This window comes from Ahaetulla prasina, chromosome 1, assembly GCF_028640845.1.
Source record: "Ahaetulla prasina isolate Xishuangbanna chromosome 1, ASM2864084v1, whole genome shotgun sequence".
Taxonomy (NCBI): domain Eukaryota; kingdom Metazoa; phylum Chordata; class Lepidosauria; order Squamata; family Colubridae; genus Ahaetulla; species Ahaetulla prasina.
The window spans coordinates 40,748,386-40,771,811 of record NC_080539.1 but is presented as its reverse complement, the minus strand read 5'-3'; the positions used below and the strand labels follow the sequence as shown (position 1 = coordinate 40,771,811).

At 37.9% G+C, this 23,426-nt stretch overlaps 1 protein-coding gene across 3 annotated transcripts in view; it reads left to right on the top strand.

Annotated features, from left to right (window-relative positions):
* Positions 1–23,426, top strand: part of EML6 (EMAP like 6) — a 119,610-nt gene that overhangs the window by 81,605 nt on the left and 14,579 nt on the right. For 2 of the 3 annotated variants that reach the window (XM_058164933.1, XM_058164932.1), the window contains exons 29-32: positions 16,256–16,334; positions 17,107–17,236; positions 20,698–20,796; positions 22,850–23,023. In XM_058164933.1, coding sequence (XP_058020916.1) covers positions 16,256–16,334; positions 17,107–17,236; positions 20,698–20,796; positions 22,850–23,023 — 482 coding nt within the window. Of the gene's footprint in view, positions 1–16,255; positions 16,335–17,106; positions 17,237–20,697; positions 20,797–21,646; positions 21,668–22,849; positions 23,024–23,426 lie in introns of all 3 variants that reach the window. The other variant, XM_058164931.1, reaches the window with a different exon arrangement.

The following is a 23,426-nucleotide window of genomic DNA, read 5'->3' as shown; positions in this document are numbered from 1 at the left end:
TTGACCTCACTCACTGCCATGGCCACTCAGTCATATGACCACCCCACCTAGCCACATCCACAGAGAAAGGTAGATTTTTTTAAAAAATTCTACTTATTTACTTATTTTCTGCCTAGGCCTGGCCTAATCTATCAAAGGCTTCCTCCTGCATGCCACCCCACCCTCCCTTCGCCAGTCGCACGCATCACCCCGTTTCCCCTCCTTTAGTGGCCCCGGCCCTAGCCCTGCTTCCTCCCCCACTACCATCTCTTTCTTCTGGCTGCTACCTTCCTCCTTTGGCAGCTGGTCTGGAGTCCAGAAAGCAAGCTGACCTCTGGTAGTTTTCGGTGGCATTTCGGCTGGGAGACTTCTCTCAGTTGCATTGAAAAAGAAAAAGCCACCGAAAACTACCAGAGGTCACTGAAAAAGCCACTGCTGTCACATCCCATTGCCTGCTGCGTCAGTCCAAGTACAATGCAACAGGCAATGGGATGTGTGTGCATGGCTGGCACAAAGAACAGGGAACACTTTTTTGGTGACCTCCGGTAGTTTTCAGCAGCTTTTTCTTTTTCGATGCAACTGTGAGAAGCCTCCCAGCTGCCGCCTCTTTGCCAGCTGCTTCCTGGCAGTCGTGCGGGTGGGCGGGGCAAGCAAGCAGCGATTGGGCTACTGGTTCGGGTGTGGCCAGCCAGCATTTGCTACTAGTTTGGCGATCCAGGCCATATTACCACTACTGGTTCACTTGAACCGGTGCGAACCAGTAGAAACCCACCCCTGAAATAAATACATGATTAAGTGAAGCCACTGTGAGACTAATTGTTTCACAGATGATTCAATATTGAGTAGGAGCTAGGACAAAGATGTAAAGTCCTTGTTTAGCAATCACCTTGTTTAGAGACTGCTTGCATTACAATATTGAAAAAATAACTTTACAACCAATCCTTGCATTTACAACCTTCCTAGGTCTTTAAAGCAAATGAAAGCTAAAGTAAGATTGTAAGCAGAGTTGCAGTTTCATTTAGCAATTGCTTTCCTTAATAACTAAGTTGCCAGTCCTAATTATGGTAGCTAAATAAGGACTACCTATATGTGTCCCCTTACTTATTTAATTTATTCATAGACAAATGTAAAAGGAATACTTGTGATAATCTTATACATATATTGTTTGGAATTATTAAAATGCATATCCTTTGCTATGTAGACAATGCCATTTATTGGTTGAGATCTTGATTCATTTGCAGCGAATGTCAGATTGTATTATGCAATGAGGACTACAGATCAGAAAATTATTGCATCAAAAATCAAGGTAGTTGTGCTTGACAATGAAAATGCAATGAATAATTGCAAGTCTTATTATTATTATTTTATTTTATTTATTCGATATTTATACCCCCCTTCTCCCGAAGGACTCAGGGCGGTGTACAGCCAAATAAAAAGCGCAATATATAAATTAAAACAAGACTAAAACAAACATATTACAAAATGGCCAAAAATTTAAAAAATTTAAAATAGTTTAAAAAACCCTAAAATTATAAATAACCCCAGATTAAAATTTAATTAGGCCAGTCCCGCTTGAATAAATAGATGTGTTTTCAACTCACGGCGAAAAGTCCAAAGATCAGGCACTTGACGTAAACCAGGGGAAGTTCGTTCCAAAGCGTAGGAGCTCCCACAGAGAAGGCCCTGCCCCTGGGGGCCGCCAGCCGACATTGTCTGGCGGACGGCACCCTGAGAAGGCCCTCTCTGTGAGAGCGTACGGGTCGGTGGGAGGCATAGGGTAACAGCAGGCAGTCCCGTAAGCCCTAAGCCATGGAGCGCTTTAAAGGTGGTAACCAAAATCTTAAAGCGCACCCGAAAGACCACAGGAAGCCAGTGCAAACTGCGCAGGATTGGTGTTACATGGGAGCAACGAGTTGCTCCCACTATTACCCGTGCAGCTGCATTCTGGACTAGCTGCAGCCTCCGGGTGCACTTCAAGGGCAGCCCCATGTAGAGAGCATTGCAATAATCCAAACGGGAAGTGACAAGAGCATGAGTGACCGTGCATAAGGCATCCCGGTCAAGGAAGGGGCGCAACTGGCGAACCAAGCATACTTGGTAAAAAGCCCTCTTGGAGACGGCCGCCAAGTGATCGTCAAACGACAGCCGCCCATCCAAGAGGATGCCCAAGTTGCGCACCCTTTCCATTGGGGCCAATAACTCGCCCCCCACAGTCAGCCGCGGCTGCAGCTGACTGTACCGGGGTGCCGGCATCCACAGCCACTCCGTCTTGGAGGGATTGAGCTTGAGTCTGTTTCTCCCCATCCAGACCCGTACAGCTTCCAGACACCGGGATAGCACTTCGACAGCTTCGTTGGGGTGGTCCGGGGTGGAGAAGTACAGCTGCGGATCGTCAGCGTACAGATGGTAACTCACCCCAAAATCACTAATGACCTCACCCAGCGGCTTCATGTAGATGTTGAACAGGAGGGGCGAGAGAATCGACCCCTGAGGCACCCCACAAGTAAGGCGCCTCGCGGTCGACCTCTGCCCCCCCGTCACACTGTCTGCGACCGGTCGGAGAGATAGGAGGAGAACCACCGATAAACAGTGCCTCCCACTCCCAAGCTCTCCAACCGGTGCAGCAAGATACCATGGTCGATGGTATCAAAGGCCGCTGAGAGATCTAATAGGACCAGGGCAGAGGAGCAACCCCTATCCCTGGCCCTCCAGAGGTCATCTACCAACGCGACCAAAGCTGTCTCCGTACTATGTCCGGACCGGAAGCCGGACTGGAACGGGTCTAGATAGACAGCTTCATCCAGGTACTGGGGAAGCTGCCATGCAACCACACTCTCTACAACCTTCGCCACAAAGCGAAGGTTGGAGACTGGATGATAATTTCCCAAAATAGCTGGGTCCAGGGAAGGCTTCTTGAGGAGGGGTCTCACCACCGCCTCTTTCAAGGCAGCGGGGAAAACCCCCTCCAACAATGAAGCATTTATAATTCCCTGGAGCCAGCCTCGTGTCACTTCCTGGGTAGCCAGCACCAGCCAGGAAGGACACGGGTCCAGTAAACATGTGGTTGCATGCAACCTCCCCAGCAACCTGTCCACGTCCTCGAGAGCCACAGACTCAAACTCATCCCAAACAACCTAAACAAGACGTGTCTCCGTCATCCCACTTGGATCATCACAATTTTGGTCTAAGCTATCCCGAAGCTGAACGATTTTATCGTATAGATAACCGTTAAACTCCTCAGCACGTCCCTGTAAGGGGTCATCCCGCCCCTCCTGGTGAAGGAGGGAGTGGGTCACCCGAAACAGGATGGCCAGTCTTGCATAAATGGTGAGAAAACAGAGCAAGTATGTGAATTTATGTACTTTGGTGGATAGATTTTTAAACATGGGGAAATGGATGGAGAAAATTTAAGATATGCCAGAAAGAGAGGATGTGGTCTTTTACAAAGAATGGATATTTGCTGAAAAAACTGAAAATGGGAAAGTGCCCACTTTGTTAAATGGAAATTTAATGAAAATTGCATATCTTAGGAGAAACATAAACACCCTAGAAATTGATATTTTAAGAAGTGGGGATTGACTTATTCTCCAAAACACCAGTGGGCAGGGCAAGAAGTAATGGGTGGAAGCTTGTTAAAGAGAGATCCAACCTAGAAAGAGAAATATTTGACAGAACAATTTATTTATTTATTTATTTATTTATTTATTTATTTATTTATTTATTTATTTATTTATTTAATTTTATTTATTAATTAAATTTTTATACCGCCCTTCTCCCGAAGGACTCAGGGCGGTTCACAGCCAAAGAAAACAACAATGAATAAATACAGAATAAAATCAATAATTAAAAAACTTATTAAATATGGCCCCAAATTAAAATGCATTTAGAACAATAAAACCCACTTTAAAATTTAAAACCGAATAATAAAAAACTTCTAAAAAGTCTATGCCTGTCCTGCGCGAATAAGTAGATACGTCTTCAGCTCGCAGCGGAAGGTCCGAAGGTCTGGAAGTTGACGAAGTCCTGGGGGAAGTTTGTTCCAGAGGGTGGGAGCCCCCTCAGAGAAGGCCCTTCCCCTGGGGGCCGCCAGCTGACATTGCTTGGCTGACGGTACCCTGAAGAGTCCCTCTCTGTGAGAGCGCACGGGTCGGTGGGAGGCAAACGGTGGCAGTAGGCGGTCCCGTAAGTAACCAGGTCCTAAGCCATGGAGCGCTTTAAAGGTGGTAACCAACACCTTGAAGTGCACCCGAAAGACCACAGGCAGCCAGTGCAGCTTGCGCAGGAGTGGTGTTACATGGGAGCCACGAGTGGCTCTCTCTATCACTCATGCAGCTGCATTCTGAACCAACTGGAGCCTTCGGGTGCTCTTCAAGGGGAGCCCCATGTAGTTTTTGCAGTAGTCCAGGCGAGAGGTAACAAGAGCATGAGTGACTGTGCATAAGGCATCCCGGTCAAGGAAGGGGCACAACTGGCGGATCAGGCGTACCTGATAAAAAGGTCTCCTGGAGACGGTCGTTAATTAATCTATGGAATAGCTTGCTACTTAGAGTTGTAGGAGCTCCATTACTGGAGGTTTTCAAAAATAGACTTGGAGAATAAGTTGATCAAAATGGTATAAGGTCTCCTGCCTTGAGCAGGAGGTTGGATCTCTGAGGTCTCTTCCAGCCCTATGATTCTATGTTCTGAGGGTGTGTGGTACATCAAGGGGTGATACGGTGAACAGTGAAGAATGGGAGTGGAATGAAGGTGGCTTGAATACAAAAGTGAGTGACTGGTACAAAATAAGTATATTGACTTGTGGTCTGTCAGATAGGGAGAATGAATAGAGATCAAATTATAAAAAAAACTTATGAAGGAAGAGTAAATGGGTTGGGAGGAAAAGGAAGAGAGAGCAAATTATTGTGGGGTAGAGTTGAAAAGATCCTCAACAAAAGATAGGTGAAATTTTTAAAGAACAAAAGAAAAAAGTATGAAGTATGAAGCAACACACGGACATTTATTTATTACTGGATCTTTATCCCATCTTATTTTTAGTCAACTCAAGGCAGCATACTCCCATCTCCCATTTTCCCTACAACAACAATCTTGTTAAGTGTCTTGGGCTGAAAAAGGGATTAGTCCAAAGCCATTCAGATGGCTTTCAGGCTTAAGAGAAACCTAGAACGCACAGTCACCTGATTTCTGCCCACCAACACAGCTACTACTACAACTGGCTTTCTTCTACTAAACATGGTAGAAGCAAGGATGCTTTGTAAGAGTCAAAAGTCATAGAGAATTATGATGAATTTTTACATAAATTTAGTGATATTTTCTTTTCTTAGTTCATGTTTTTAATTTTTTTGTTTACTGTTGTCTACTTTTTATGGTATTTGCATAATGTGGCTAAAGGCGATCATACAATAGACATGTTTTCCTTCTGATAAATGTTTAGTGATTAGCCATACTCATTATGGCAAACAGTTACCAAGAGTGCTCATTTCATGCTCTCATAACTCCAAATATGCATTCCAGCCTAAAATATTGGTGACCTGGTGCTACCAATGCATTAAAATACAGCAATTTATTCTTCAATTTCTTTTGATTCTTTGTTACCTGATAAACATCATTTCACAATAATTGTCTGTCAAGGCAGACAAGGCAAGGCAAAGAAAGCAAGCCATTTTACTTCTGGTATATGCAAACAGAGACTATTTCATGTATGCTGCTCAAGAAACAATGATTAAAATAAACCAAAGGTAACCATTTAATTAAACTGAATGTATTCAATTTGATATGGCTGCTGGTGGAATAATTTCTTCACTATTGTTTGTTTTTGGCTCAGGGTCAAAAACACCAAAAGTCTTTGTCCAGAGTTCAAAATTTTATTAGCATCCAAGGCAAAAGTTATTAAATGTGGTCAGCTCCTTGCAATAGTAAAAAGTCATTTTATAGTCAAATGTAAACAGCTAATCTGTGGATATTTAGTTCCAGAATTTTGAAGTTTTAGTTTTCTGTATTCTGGATACTTTATAGGCCTTTGTCTTCTCCATGATTGTTTTTGCAAAATAGTCCTTCATCAGTGTCAAGTAAAAAGACATTTTTATGGATTGAGCTTTTATTGAAAATGTATTTGAATTGCTTAATTCTGAATTTTGATGTAATGTTTTGTGCTCTCTAAGTTATAGGAGATGTATGCACAAACATGCACCATTTACACTTAGCATGAAACAACACGTTTCTGAGACTTTATTATAGACTGTACATGCTGATTTAAACATATTTTCATGATGTATTGTTGTGTGCCCCAATTGAGATTACAGATTAATTCCACACAATATCATTGTTGCTTATGGCATAAATATATTTCAACTTTACCTCCTCTAGAAGTAAAGTCCAATTATAAATTGGAAAGATTGAAGTAAAGGAGATATCAAGTATGCCAAACGATCTGAATGCTAGCTGAATTATGAAAATGTTTTTTTCAAAAGATACATCAAGCAAGTGGTGTATCCTAAAATGATTGTAACTTGGGCAAAAGTTTAATAAGCATAATGGTTCAACAGAAATTTGTTTTCAAAATTTTCTCATTCAGATACAGCGCTGTGACTAGTGCTCCAGCTTTCTCCAATCTGGTTCCCGCATTTATTTATAAGCCACAGTGTAGTTAGATGGTTTCTTATTTCTTTGTCAATATGTATCCACATGTTTCATACTTTTTTATGCTCAGGATGTCCTCCTAAAATAACAATTCCTTATACCCCTTATTACATACATATGACACACGTATTGTCAGGCTGCATCTAAGCACAGGTTGAAAGTCTTGTAAGCTGCTAAATAATGTACATTTATTTAAGATAATTAACAGCTGTTTTTCTCTCCTTTCCCCATCTTTGTTGTTGTTTTTCTCTCCCTCTTTCTTTGGCCCTTATCTCCATTCTCTATATTTTCTGTTTCTCCTTTCTTTTCTTTTCTTTTCTTTTTTTTCTTTTTTGTTCTTATGGGTTCTCTTCCCCCTTGCTTTTCCATGTAATTTAGGAACAGGGCACTTATCAAAGGAGCCACAGGAACAATCTTGTGGTGTGGGAGTCCTAAGAAAAGTGTTCCCAAACTGTGGGGTAATTTGATCAGTGGTGGGACTGTCCCAGAGAATTCAGGACAATTGTAAGCCATATAATCTTATATTTGGCAAATTTGAGTGATTTGGGTCTTGGATGAGAAGCAGTGTTTTGCACTGAACTTCAGTTCCTTTAACCCAAGAACGCTAGAATGGTGATAATGCTCCTGGTGTCTATAGCTGTTTCATATTATTAAAATGTGAACATTGCAGATGCCTGCATTTTGTCTTTTACTAACACTTGAATTACATGCTATGCTTGCAGCATCTGTTTGTTTGATCTGCATGACTGAATGAATTAGTGATTTGTATCATAGTTAATATAATAAGACCTTTAAACAGAATGTTAAATTTATAAGCAAAATACAAGTCTTTTTCTTCCTTCTCCCTAACAGCATGACTGCAGTGAATTTTTATTTTTTGACAAGTGTGCCATAAATCTCTACCTCTCAGAATATACGTAATCCTACTCTCAGTGCTATGGCAACATGGTTTTGCTTCTAACCAATTGTGCTAGGAAGCCAGGCATTTTGAGAAGCGCACAAGTGCATTAGTATATTTCCATTGCCAGCTCCTAAATCTTCCTGTTTCATTTCAGAAGTGGCCCATATTCTCTGTATTTGGATCACTTGTAAAATACACAGTAATTACGTTATCATCAGAAACTATATAATGCCTTACATTATTATAAACCTGTAATGCTGTCTGAAGATAAGAGGGCTATTCTACTTTTTGATATCTTTGCTGCTGTTTCTGATCCTAACCCCTAATTTATTGGCTGATCTCTCAGAGTGGCTTCTGCTTTATATCTTTGCCTCACAGCTCAAATGCTGAGGAAGGACTGAACTATACAGACTTGTTTCATTTGCATATGAATTCTACATGCAGAAGATGCTTTCATGGGAGAACTTATTTTTTCCATGTTTCCAGACTAATCTACTTTGTAAATATTCACATTGTCTACCCTTTTTGAAATGAATCTGCACTGCAGAGAGAATTCCACTCCAGAACAAATATTTGACCAGTTATTTTCCTCTGTGGATACCCTGATTTACAGCGCAGCAATATGGGCCTGCTCACTTGATGCTTTCTAGAAAGGAATGTTAATCTACTGTAGGTACAAACTTTGGGCATAGCCTTTCCCAGCCATGTTAAAAGAATCCATGTTATATTAACTTTCCCCATTCTATTGCTAGAAAGAGTAAGATGCATCAAGCTGCAGGTCAAAGATTGTCTGTCTTTTGTTTGTTTAACTTCATTTTTATATGCATTGAATATACACTCCCTTTGAATATGGAATAAACATCAGGAAGAAGAAGACCTTTCAGTCTCACCATTCAGTATATAGATATTGAGAGCACTGAAGATCTTTCTCATAACAGGAAGGATAACAAAATCTCTAAAGGACAGTTGTTTGTTGATAGATGCGTAGATAATTGTGAAAGGATAAACAAATGGGTGGCAAACTAGTCAAATCGAGAGACAGACAGATGAATAGCTTGCTTGATCAAATTGATTTTCAAAACCATTATACTTTTACTGAAGTCAGGAAAGTATTAATTTAATTGCAGTTTTGTAACCTGGGTCAATATGGAGAATCTGAAGAGTGTACAGTAGAATCATATTTAAATTACACACAAACATTCTGTTTTGTCATCTGGAAAAGCAAGGCATATTCATATGTTAGATAATAGATGTTAAGTAATAACATATTTTGTAGATGAATTCAGAAAGCATCTTCTCCATTAAAAATGTTTCTTTTCTTTAAAATCTTCCTAAAAATATTTTAAATGTTAGTATGCAAGAAAAATAATCACAGTCCACAATAATTAGGATGATAGAATTTGGGGTTTAATTCTATTTAGATGACTTGATTAGAATGTTTATTTATTTATTTTATTTATTGTTTATATTTATATATTTATATGTTACTTCATGTTCTGTCCTTGTCTAATAATGTCACTCCCCAAGGAGATTATAAAGGGATATGATCTTCCCATTTTGTACTCATAATAATTTGTCAGGCCCTCATGCCAGTCACAGGTTATATACTGTATTCACTGATCGCAAACCCTGAATCTACATCCTTATACAGTATGTGAGAGATGCTGTCAAGCTCAGTTACAGATTTTCGCAACTCCTTTCTTTTCTGGATATAACACAATTTGGAACATTCGGGGGAAGTGATTGTTTCACTCAATATTGCACTGGTCAGATCACACTTGGGATATTGTTTGAAAATTATGTCAAACACAATTAGACAACATTTTTGGCTGACAATAGATTTGGAATTTTGGGAGCATGTGATAAGCACATTTCTAGAGTAACTGCCATAAGAGACCTGCCTATTCACAAAATAACTGCCATATTAGACATAATCAAATGCTGAACAGTGATTTAACAAATATAAGCTAGTTTGAAGTATGAAGTCAATCATTCCTGCAAATGCATTTCTGCAAATAAACACGCAATAATTCCTACAAAAACATTCCTGCAAATAAATATGACACTACAGAGTATTGTTTGGGTCTGCAGCTTTAAAATTTTCTACTAATTTATTATTTTTAATTAGAAAAGTCTCTAAAACAAGTAGAACAGGGAGCCTGATGGGTACCAAAGACTGTATCTGGTGTGGAATGGGACAGCTTGCCACAGGCAACTCACTGCAGCCAATTTGCCATGGCCGACTCACTACGGCCAACTCGGAAGAGCTAACATGCTGCAGGCCAACTTGCCATGGCCAGCTTGCCATGAGACAATTTAATGATTTATTTTAATTATTTAAAATAAATTTAAAAATATTTTAATTTTTGTCATTCATATTTCCTTCTGCCCTCCTTTTGTATCCTTTTTATAATGATTCTATTCCACCATTTCTTCGATAAGTGTGAAACTCTTGTCCCACAGTGAATTGTCCCATGAGGAATTGGCCACGGCAAGTTGGTTGTGGCAAATTGGTAATGGTAAGTTGGCTATGGCTAATCTTTATACACCCATCTGGTAAATATGCCTTCCTCTGCAGGCATTCTTCCTCTTGTCTTCTCTTTGTGACAGAATAGTCCAGTGTGAAATCTGTACCAACATCTCTTGAAACATGTTTGATGAATTTATGAAGTCATGGTACATACCCTCACCCAGAAAACAACAATCCTCTTCAGCTCTGATGGTAGTTTGAATTAAACTGCTTTTCTGTTTGCTTCTGTTTAATTTGAAGCATAATGGATAGAGTAAGCATTTTTTTAAAAAATTAAACTATACCTACCATGTTTCCCCAAAAATAAGACCAGATTTTATATTAATTTTTGCTCCAAAAGACACATTAGAGCTTATTTTCTGGTTAGGTCTTATTTTGGGGGATATACGGTAATAAATGCACCCATCTGGCTGACAATCTTAACTGGGGATTATTTTGGGGGTAGGGCTTATATTATGAACATCCTGAAAAATCATGCCAGGACTTATTTTCTGGTTGGGTCTTATTTTCCGGGAAATGGGGTAATATCAGCATACGTTAATTTCATTATATCTTTTTATTTCCTTTTAAATTGAATGATGGCCACCAGGATGGATTATTTGAAACAGGATTAATCATATAGTTACAATGGTTAGGAAATAGATTTCCTCCAATATCAGATTCAGTAGCAAGCATCCATCTGAATTTTAGTTGCTAGGGAAACAACCAGGAACTCATTGTTAAATATATGTCCTCCTTTGTGGAATTTCCAAAGAAATTTGGTTTGCTACTTTAAGAAAAAAAAATTGCAGAAATAGGTAGGCTTGTAATATGGACCAGGTTGTCTTCTCCTGTGATATTTATTCACAAATTATTATCTCTAGCATATGGAGAATGAAACAGCTTGAAGAAGATCCTTTATCATTTTGAGTGGTATTTTTGTACACATAGTATTTTAAAGAAATTAATGGGATAAAGTTCTCTTATAATTTGTATCACTGCAGTATTCATCCTGAGGAGAACTCTCATCTTTACAGCTGAGTGAAACTATAGTGATCCTGGCTCAGCTGGAGCAGTGTGTATGCTAAGGTTTTTTTTACCATTCTGTTTCTATATCAGGGTTGTCAAACTCGTGGCCTGTGGTTCCAGATGCGTCACATGCTGGCCATGTCCACACCCAGTTTAGCGAAGGAAAAAAGTCATATGTCATGTGACGCCGCTGTGATGCTGCAAGTTTGACACCCCTGTTCTATATGCTAGGAACAGGGAGGCACAAATGTTGTTCAAATAAAAATGAATACAAGCTTAACATAACAAATCATTATCACACAGGTAGCCAGTGTGAGTAGCAAATCAGAAAACAGTGACGTTCCTGATATTTGTGCTTAATCCTATAGCTGGAAAGTTATATTGATGATTTCAAGTGATGTTGTTAACAGCAAGCATTGGTACGATAGGAGCTTTATGTGAAGAGCTCATGTGCCTGTGTTTTCAGAGCTGTGATCTGAAATATTACAATTAAAGTTTCATTGTGATCTCATGATCATTGGCTATCAATTGTCTCATCTCGTGATCTTTTAGGACTTCCAAAATGTCATTTGGAAGGACAAGAGATAAGTTAAAAATCAGAATGCAGTTCAGATAGACAGCAACAAACAAAAGTCAGGAGAACCAAAGTCAGGTATATAGTTAAATCAGATTCAAGGTAGTTTCCATAGCAACAGGGTTCAAGGTCAGGAATATAATCTAATTCCAAAAGACAGTGAAGGGAGAGGGGAGTGTAAGAACCTAAGTCTGAAGCAACTGCTCTGTGGAGAGTCAATCCTTTATTGAATCAAGGGGCAACTAGTTAGCGTAAATGACTTGGTTCTTCTAGTTGATGACTTAATTACACTAAGTGGTGCTATAGCATAAAGATTATGCCAATAATGTCCTTTCTTTTGAAGTGCTTAAGCAAAGCATTGTATCCCATTTGTAATATTTTTATGCTTTCATTTTTCTTTGAATAACATTAATGTTACATTCCAACATTTTTTGCATTACTGAAAGGAAACATTAATAATTCTATTATGTTTTAACTTGCTTTCCTTTGGAGGCAGGGAATTGTCAAGTAAGTATAAACCATATCTGAGTGAGAAAAAAATCTGCTATAATATTAATTATTAAATTATTTTCTGATGTGCTCTTTTGTTCTTTGGGAAAGAAAAGCAGCTGATCCAGATGCATGGTGCTCTCTCAGAAGTAGCTGCCATTTTGGAAGATGGCACAAAACAGCCTCTGTATAGGAAGCATGCATGGCAGATCATCCACTTCTGTTTCCCAAAGGTGATCTTGAAAAACATAAGTGGACTGAAGGGACCCAAGGGGCAGGGAGCAAAGCACAGGGTGGGAAAACCCCTAGTAGGCCTGGGGCAGGTCATGTGTAAGCTAGAGAGATGCTACAGTGAGGGCCCAGTGCTGAGCAGGCCTCCCCGGACCCTCCCCAATCCCTGAGACACCCCTTGCTTAATTTAACAATTGTAACAAAGGGAGCAGAGATTGTGGTTGTTAAGTGAGGCAATCACATGAGCACTTCGCTTAAAAACCACCATAACTTACCATCATAATTCTTGTAGGTCAAGGATTACTTGTAAAGGACAGAGTAATTTTGAAAGATTAAATTTTGGTGAAAATGTTTTTGAAAATATTGGAATTAAACAGACAAATGGACTTGATGTTTTATGATAGCAAAAGGAATATTATTTGTTTAGCATTGAAAAGCATAGACAGTTGGTGGATTTTACAAAATGAAGATAAAAGAAATATGAGCCAGATTGTGAGAGTAACTGTAACTATGAAGTCTGGTGTCTGCATTCCCCCATGGTTAGCTGTGAAAATGAAGTTTATTTTAAAACATAAATGTAGTTTTTCATAATTTCATACACACTTGTGTAAATGTGCAGGGAAGCCTTCTAACATTTCTTGTAAACCATTTTCCTTTCCCCCTACTTGAGATGAGAAGTGGGTAGGATAAAATTTGCATGAGGACAAGAATTATAAAGCCACTGAATCATATGAAATTTAACTGCACACAGAAAACAAATGTATGGGGGGAAATAATAGAAGATGGAAAATAAAAAAGAATAAAGTCAGAAGAATTATATCAGAACAGTAGCTTAGCGTTCTTGTTTTGTACTATATTAGTGAGCCTGATGTCAATGAAGGAAGAAAATTATAGTTGAATACAAAGATCCTGGATAATCCCCTTGGGATGAAAGATGTAGGGTGAAGCACTACACCATGACAGTTAAAAATGACTTTCTTGATGCTATTAATAAGTTATAACAGCAGTGTCCTATACATATTTATTCAGACATAAGTCTGAGTAACTTGTATAAGACTTCAGTCACTTTTCACACAGGACAATTCCGGGCAAAGGAAAAATAATCCTGGGAATTTTCTTCAGTAAGCCATAAAGCAGGGGTGTCAAACTCGCGGCGTCACGGCAGCATCACGTGACGTATCACAACTTTTTTCCCTTGGCTAAATTGTGCGTGGGCGTGACTAGCATGTGACACATCCAGCCCACGGGCTGCAAGTTTGACAGCCCTGCCATAAATGCTTGTAATAATTTTTTTATTCATTTGGAATTATGAATGAAACCATAATATAAACATAGCCTTCAGGAACAATGAGGTTTATTGAATAAGCACTCTTGCTCAGTGTATGACATTTTATGAGGAATTGGTGATTTTGGGGTTGAGCATAACTCACCATTTTCTTTGTTTTATGATTTTTTAAAACAATGCAAGGTAATGGACAATAGAAACCATATATGATGGGAGATGTGCTTTCTTCTACTATTTGCTTAAAAAACACCTTCACCTGAAGCAATACATTGGAAAAATATTCCTGTTCTGTTCCATTGCATTGAATTTAACATTCCTTAAAGATCATTTCTTCCATTCCTTATTTAACATTCAGCCATAATGTCTTAAGCATTCTCCTGAATTTCTCAAAAACAGTTTTGGCAAATGTATGTAAAAATGCTTGTTTCATATATTCTCCATGAGTTATGATTTGCTTCATTACTTTGCCTACTGCCTGTTTAGGTTTCCCTCTATCTAATATGTGAAATGATTTTAGAAAAGAAAGCAAATTTTGATACATTTGGAATCATTTCTATAAATTTTATTATTTATGCAATATACTAGAAGTATGTGGGAAGCATTGATGAAGCTTCCTTTCTTTTCCTTTTCCTTTCTTTTCTTTTTCTTTTTCCTTCTCCCTGCCCTATTGGATCCTTAGTGCAGACTTTGTCCCAAGATGTCAGGGTATGACCTTTCTGAGTTATGGATTGGTGCATTCTTTTAATTTTTGTTTTATTTTTTGCTGGCATGCTTCAATAGCATGGCTGTGTGTTACAAAGAATGAACAGTCAGTTCAAAAGAAGCTTGTGCATGAGTTACTCTAATGGTCTTGTTCTGTTTTTCTGAACTATACTAAGTTTCTTACTTGGCTTTATTTGCTGCTTACAAGGGGATCAAGGTAATTCTTTCAGTGTTGAAGTATTTTGCTGATGCTTAAAGTGAATATGTTTATCTTGCCTGAGTTGTAATTGTTTGGTTTGCTATTATTTTTGGTATACTATTCTTGCACTTTTAGTAATTAACTAACATAAAAATATTACATGTTCTATTTACAATTGAAGTTTACACTAGTTTTGAATTTTCAAAATTAACTTCTCTATACACATTTATTATTTTTAAAAAATGTTATCTCTAGAGGCTGTAGTCATAAACTATGACTTTTACCTAGCCATGCATATGAAGGCTGCCAGATCTCAGATGCAAAAATCTGGACAACTCAAAATGTCAGCAAAGGGGTACAGGAGAATTCTTAACTCGCCCGGCTTGTTGCAGTTTTGATATGGGTTATACTATTTGCAATAACCTGTTTAACTAATATACAGTTAGTCTTCGATTTACAAACATTCATTCACTGACTGAAGTAACTATGACACTGAAAAAAGTAACTTCAGTCATAAGTTACTTTTTTCAGTGTCATCGTTACTTCATTTTCACACTAATTTCTGTTGCAGCATACCCATAATCACATGATCAGAATTCAGGCACTTGGCAACTGGCATGCATTTATGACTGTTGCACTCTCCCAAGGTCATGTGATCACCATTAGTAACCTTCTCTACCAGCTTCTGACAAGCAAAGTCAGAAAAAAAATGGTGTCTTTGTTGAACTGAATATTAGATTCACTGCAAAGTAAAAGCCCCTTGCTTCTAAGTAGCCTAGGCCAGACTTCTAATGTTTTCTGGTATCATCCAGCCACTGTTAGGATGATATGAAGCTTATGCTCTTTAAGTGTGGTTGGATGATTACAGAAGACATGACCTGCCATTCTTAATCAGTATTTCCATGGCTTTAATTTCAAAATAAAGTGGTGGTAGCAATGTGAAATTTAGGACTAAATCCATGGAGAAACCTGTTTTTAAACAAAATTTAAATTTAAATAAATCTATCTGATAAAATAGTAAGTTATGATCTACTTTATCAAATGCCTTACTGAAGTCCAAGTAAATTATATCCATAGCATTTTCTCTGGTCCACTAATTTTGTCACGTTGTAAAAGAATGAAATATGATTTGTCTGGCATGATCTGATTTTGAATATTTGGAATAGCTTGACCATTTATTTCAGATTCAGTGATCCTGTTATTTTATGCTAAATGCTTGACAACAACAATGCGGGCACAAATGCTCATACTTCCAAGGATGTACCTTTTTAATATTCTCCAATTACTATTTAGGAATGATTCATAATTACATTTAACACTGACCACAAGCCTGCAGTGTTAGCATTTTTTTTCTCTTATGTCCCCATGACATCATCTCATTCTCAACCCATGAGTAAAATATGTTTAAATCATTCTTAGCAGCCCTAAAATTAAAATAGTGTTTTCCCAATTATGCTAACATCATCTGAAGGCATCTGAAGGCATCTTAAATTTCTCATTCCCTGGAGGGAAGTCAGTTAACTACAATAACAGGAACAAGAATCAGTTAAGGGAGGATGGGGGACCACAGTGGGGACATGCTAGGAACATATTTCATGCTGGGACGTTTTCCAGCAGATTCAAAGATGGGTAGAGCAACTCAGTAATAAGGAATGGCCCATAAAAGGCATTGCTTTCCATTCATAGGTGATTATCCATTATTTTGTTGCACTTTTTTTCAGGCCACCAGTCAGCAGAGCTGCTCCTCAACCTGAGAAACTGCAAAAGAATAATATCAACAAAAAAAAGAAAGTGGTTGAGGTCAGGTTTAATACTTTGATATTTTAATATGCCTAATATGGGTTTATTTTTAATTCATTCATTTATTTATATCCTGCCTTTATTATTTTTACAAATAATTCATTTGATGCTTATTGCTCCAGTCTTTACCAATTTTATAGTTTTTAAAACTTTATCAGTTTTAATGCATGTTGGTGTGTTAACAAGCTACCCAAATCTGTTAATTGGCACAGCCTGTTAATACTTGTGTTGCCTGGTACATGGGATTAAATTGAATTCCATATCTGGTACATGGGATTAAATGTAGGTATATACTGTAAAAGTAAATATAGGTAAATTATATAAATAAAAGTATATAAGAAGTAACCAGAATGATACAACCAAGGAACAATTTATTTTCAGAAGGGTAAGTTCTGTAATAAATTAATGTAGTATTGTCAACTAAGCTATCCATATTTTCTGATATTCTACTACCTGTATTGTGATATAAATATGCTTCATAAGAGATTATTTGAAATTAATGCTTTGACACTTTATACCTTTAAGTTGGAGTTTTAAATATAGCCTTTGCCTTTCTTTGTTCATTTATTCAAATTACCATGTTCACATTCTACACACACACACACACACACACATACACACACACTGCATCAAAACGGTTTAGAATTTAAATATTTTTATTAAGCAACGGCTTGCTTCATCTGCAAAAATGAGTACACTTAAATGTGTTTACAACCTTCCTTCCTTCCTCCCTCCCTCCCTCCCTCCCTTCCTTCCTTCCTTTTATTTCCAGGAACTGTGTTTAGATCATGTCTTTGGATATCGTGGATTTGATTGCCGCAATAACCTTCATTACCTCAATGATGGTGCTGATATTATTTTCCATACTGCAGCAGCATGCATAGTTCAAAATCTCTCAACAGGTAATTAAAATAAAATGTTTTTCCTGTTGTCCTTGTTAGAAAAACAAACAGGTTAGGTACTAGATGCCAAGGTGTTCAAATAAAAGCATTGTTTTATTTATTTTATTTTATTTATTTATTTATTTTGACACAACAGTATATATAAGCATAAGCATGAAAATAACTATATAATATATAAACATAAGTATGTAATAACTATATTAATTGGATATAACGAAAGGAAACAATAGGACAGGAATGGTAGGCACGTTTGTGCTCTTATGCACGCCTCTTAGGAATGGGGCGAGGTCAATAGTAGACAGTTTTTGGTTAAAGCTTTGGGGATTTTGAGAAGAGACCACAGAGTCAGGTAGTGTGTTCCAAGTATTAATAACTCTGTTACAGAAGTCATATTTTCCGCAATCAAGATTGAAACGGTTAATATTAAGTTTAAATCTATTGTTTGCTCTTGTATTGTTGTGATTGAAGCTGAAGTAGTCTTCAACAGGAAGGACATTGCAATAGATGATTCTATGAGTTAAACACAGGTCTTGTCGAAGGCACCGGAGTTCTAAGTTTTCTAAACCCAAGATTTCAAGTCTGGTGGCATAAGGTATTTTGTTGTATTCAGAGGAGTGGAGAACTCTTCTTGTAAAATATTTCTGGACACGTTCAATTGTATTGATGTCTGAAATGTGGTATGGGTTCCAGACAGGCGAGCTGTATTCAAGAATTGGTCTAGCAAATGTTTTATAAGCTCTGGTTAGTAGTGTAGTGTTTCTGGAGAAGAAGCTACATAAGATTAGGTTTACAACTCTTAAAGCCTTTTTTGCGATGTAGTTGCAGTGGGCTAAGTTGCACTTAGATCATTGGATATGAAAACTCCAAGGTCTTTAACAGGGTGAGGGTCATCTGTAAGGTAATGTCCATCGAGTTTGTATTTAGTGTTTAGATTCTTTTTTCCAATGTGTAAGACAGAGCATTTGCTGGTTGACATTTGGAGTTGCCAAGTTTTTGACCATTCTGACACAAAGTCAAGGTCTTTTTGAAGGGTAGCTGTATTGTTGGTAGTATTAAATAGTTTGACATCGTCAGCGAAAAGAACAAAATTACTTTTAATATGGTCACAGAGATCATTAATGTATAATATGAAGAGTTTTGGTCCAAGAACACTGCCTTGGGGAACGCCACTATTGACAGGAGCAGGATTTGATAGGGCACTGCCTATTTTGACCACTTGTTGTCTGTTTGACAGGAACGCTGTTATCCAATTGTGGAGGGGTCCGGAGATGCCGTAGGTTTTTAGTTTTAGGAGAAGTTTATCATGTACCACTGAGTCAAAAGCTTTACAGAAGTCTATGTAAATTGCGTCTATTGTTTTGCCTTGATCAAGATTTGTAGTCCATATGTTTTTGCAGAAGAAGTTGTAAGTTACATGATAATTTTTTTCTGAAATCAAATTGTTTATTAGAGAGTAGATTGTTTCTAGTTGGAGGATAATGGATTGGTTGATGATAGATTCCATAACTTTACAGGTGACGCAGCATAGAAAGATTGGTCTGTAATTTTCAACTAAGCTGGGGTCTCCTTTTTTGAAGATAGGGATGACCGTGGCTAGTGACCAAAGTTTGGGACGGGAACTGGTCGTGAAGGCTTTTCCAAAGATTATGCTTAGGGGTTCTGCTATATTAGTGGAAAGCTTTTTTAAGAAGTATGCACATAGTCCATCAGGTCCTATAGATAGGATGGTTTCAGTTTGCGAAGAGCTTTTTCAACATTTTCTTCAGTGAAATCTATATGTGTTAGGTCGTTGTTGGTGCGGTTTGGGAATGTCGGGTATGAGCCATTACTGTTAACAAAGACTGAGCCGAAGAATGTGTTAAAGAGATTTGCTTTAACTGTTTCATCATTATTTTCTTTGCTGTTAGATTCTTTTAATGGTGGGACGGATCTCGAGTCATTAAGTTTGTTGTTCACAAAATTATAAAAAGCACAGTTGGAATTTGTGTGCAGAAGATCTTCTTCTTGCTTGGTGTGGTAATTGATGCATTCAATTTTTATTTGGTTGCATATATCTTTGTAGCGGTTTTTGAAATTAGCTACATGTCCCTTTTTGTTTTTTCTCCAAAGGGATTTTTTTTTTTTGGATTGAAGCTTTTTTATTGATATGGGTAATTTGTTTTTCTTGATTTTTGTGGTGGTTTGTTGTACGTAGAGTTTAATGACTCTATTGACTTCAAGTAGGAAAACTCTGTAGTGTTCTTCAGCAGTGATACAGGATGAGAATAGATTTTGCCAGTCAAGAAATGAGAGGTAGGTGTTTATAAGGTCATAGTTGGCTTTTTTGAAATTGTAGTTTGGAATACTATTATTATGACAATTTTTGTAAGGGCGTATATTGAGACAAAAGTCTATCATGCTGTGGTCACTGTTGGAAAAGGGTTCTTTTATTTGTAGTCCATAAATTGAGTTTCTGTCGTTGCAGAAGATGAGGTCAAGGCAGTTGTTGATTCTTTTATTGTTAGTTACTAGTTGTTCAAGACCTAGATTTGTGACAGTGTTGTATAGGGTAGTATGGATGGGTTCAGTTGTACATTCGTTTGTTATCCAGTTAATATGAGGTAGATTGAGGTCACCTAGTAAGATGAGAGGATATGGGCAAGAGGTAGCCCAAGTTAGTAGCGTTCACATGTTCGCATGTGCGATGTCGTAGTCAGGGGCTGTTCTGTCTCCTTCCCCACTTCGGAGCAACGAGCTGGCCTTCAGCCAGTGGATTCATGGCTCTTATCAGTCCTGGCTGAGAAATATATATATCCTGTGGTGTGGGGCTCCTGTCCCACCCTTCCCTTTGATGACGCCGCCTCTCTAATCTTCGGAAGCGCGGGTTGATCCAAGCTTGGTTATTAGTATTATCAGCTGGCTCTGAAGGCGTAGTCTGGGGAAGGGAGGAATCAGGGGATGACGGCCTCATTACGTCCTCCGACTGGTCTGGTTCTGGCTCCTGGAGCCAGGCCAAAGGAATTGGTGCTCCCGAGGTAAGCCTTACCGGCCCTTCCCCCTCACTCTCAGAGTCACTTTCGGGCATGGGGCCAGGTTTGGGGGCGGGAGTCACAACAGGGGCTCTGTAGCATAGTAGGAATCGAAGTGTGGTGTTAAGGAACAGGTCGCATACAATAGTTTCAGGGATAGCAAGTTTATGTGTGTATTGTGTATATTGTGTATATTGTGTATATTGTGTGTATTCCTTTAGATATGTAAAGTATTTGTAAGACTAGTCTTTGCTGTTTTCTGCAGCATTAGTTATATATTTGTAATGGAAGCAAACAGAATGGCCTGCAAGCACCAGGCATCAATTATGGGATCAGAATAAAAATCAAGAGAGATACAGGCCATTCTCAACTTACAACCTTTCATTTAGGAAAGGTTTATTGGATTATTGGATTATTAAAAATGAATCCCTTTTTTTATTTTGAACTGCACAGGAAGTCAGAGTTTCTACCTGGAACATACAGATGACATCCTCTGCCTAACAGTCAACCAACACCCAAAATATAAAAATATTGTAGCCACCAGCCAGATTGGTAGGTCTATAGTCGGTTTAAACTGCAAGATTTTAAATAATTGCACAGATTTTCTGTTTGCATGTTGGATTGTGAAATTGGGCAATGGAACATCTGCAACAAACAAATGAAGTAATGTACAAATTTATTATAAATCAATATAAGAAAATTACGTAAAGCAAAAGCATCTACATTGAAATATAGCCTTTTTCTAACATTTCAGACAGCAATTTTGCTAAAATTGTTAACTAATTTGAGGGGTGGTAATTAATACGTGTATAAATATTGACAATATTAAGAAGCCAGCTCTGTTTCTAAGCTATTATTCAGGAAAGGCATTGTGATAATGTCTGTCTGAAAGTCTGGGTAGCTCTTAATAAGGTCTCCTGTGCTAGATCTTTCTCAAATAGTTGTTCTCATTAAACTCTTACAATGTGGGATACATTTCAGTTAAATAGGAACCATTAAGAGGAGTGCCAATGTTTTCTCTTATTGCGATTAAGTAAAATAATGGAATTGATTGCTAAGAAAAGAGCTAGTGGGAGGAACCATCCCTGTCCTTAATTCTTGAACAGATAGAAGTGGTAAACACTTCCATGTGTATCACCATTGGACTTCTTATTTGCATAATAGGATACAACATCAGCACAAACCTTGTTTTTTTTCCCTATAACGAGCATTACATTAGACACATAATTCAACACTATTTTTGCTTGTTTTTTATATCCATAATCATGTTTTTGCTATTGTGTTTTTTTTAACTTCAATATTTTTTTCTGATGTTGAGAACTTCAGCATTAGAAACCTAAACTTATTTCAGCTATTGTTTTTCCCTGATGCTTCCATATTTGTCATTGCCCACATCATGCAGGTAATATGGCAGAATTTCCAGGTAAGGATTTTTCATTTCTGAGTTCTTGTCAATACTGTTACCATTCTCATGCTCATTTGTTGTATCTGTGTCATTTAGAGATACAAGGTGAACATCAACAAATCAACCCTTTCTTTGTGTATTTATCCATAAATATTTCATTTTATGTTAGAGTTTATCATTTCATGGAATCTAATAACTCTGTCCAACCTTAGGTCCCATGCTATTGTTACCGTTCTGGGGTACCTTTGTTGTTTTGTATATAGTTCTGTTTCTGGAATTTAGCAGGCCAGATTCCCAAGAGGGGTGATGCATTCCAGTGGAGTAAGAGGCAACTCAGTTCAGATAGTTTGTCTGAGAGAAAGAAGGTGAAGATAGCTCCTCCACAATAGTCTCAAAATATATGTTTGATGTAGATAATAGAATGCTTCAGTTTGTGAGGATTTTGTCTATAAGTATGGAACAATAAATGTCTATGGAGATTCTCAGTCATTCAGGCCATGGTTGTCCCAAAGGTGCTTTTTCAAAATACAAGTGGACTTTCTTTGTTCTCCCTTGAAGACATTTCACTTTCCATCCAAGAAGCTTCTTCAGCTGTCTCTGAATGGTGGGGATTGGAAGGATTTATATTCCTTGCAGTCATCTGGTCGTTAGCACTTTTCTGAGAATCTTTGAGGCCACTTGGAGGTTTATTTGTGCCCTCTGGGTCACTTAAATAGGTGTGGAACCTTCTTGGAACTGCTGAAAGGACAGATACGACACCACCTATCTCTTTACAACACAGTCCTTTCAGCAGTTCCAAGAAGATTCCACACCCATTTGCACTATTCAGGTGACCTTGAGGACACAGATAAACTTCCAAGTGGCCTCAGCGACTGTCACAGAGAGTGCTAAAGATGAGATGACTGCAAGGAATATAAATACTTCAATTCTCCACCATTCAGTCAGAACTGAAGACACTTCTTGGATGAGAAGCAAAATGTCTTCAAGGAAAACCAAAGAAAGTTCAGTTGCCTTTTGAAAAGCACCTTTGGAATATGGTAAAATAAAGAAACATACTTGGAAGAATCACCACCTGTCTTTCTTGTTTTGGGGGCCTGACAGTACTTCATAATTGCCTTATTTTAAGAAAATGTACTTTTATTGGAAGAGTTATAAACTTAAATAATGTCTTCTTAATTCCCCCTCATTAAAAACGATCAGGTACTACACCGTCTATTCACATATGGGATGCAATGACCAAGCAGACTCTCTCTATGCTGCGTTGCTTCCATTCTAAAGGAGTGAACTATGTTAACTTCAGTGCAACTGGCAAACTTCTGGTATCTCTAGGAGTTGATCCAGAGCACACAATCACAGTATGGAGATGGCATGAAGGTATGTTTCCAATCTTCCTTCTTATTCATTTTATATCCAAATTGCACATTAAATACATGATAGCATAATTGTTTGTTTTTTATTTGAAAAAAATATGTTATTTCTGTTTTTGTACTTGTTTTTTTCTTATTGCTACCTAATGTCAATTAAAGTTTAAGTGCATGGCATTGATGTATATCTAGCTAGCTATATATTTACTTTATTGATAGTATTTTGGATCATCAATTATCTGTGAGGAGGATGTAGTAACAACAATGAGAATACAACCATGTCCCACAGAATATTTAAAAAAAATGTAGCATAGAAGATTGAATATCAAAGAATAAAATCACTATGCACATTTTCTGAAATATCACAGAGAGAATATAAGAGTTGTGCTGGGTCATATAAAAGGCCCATGATT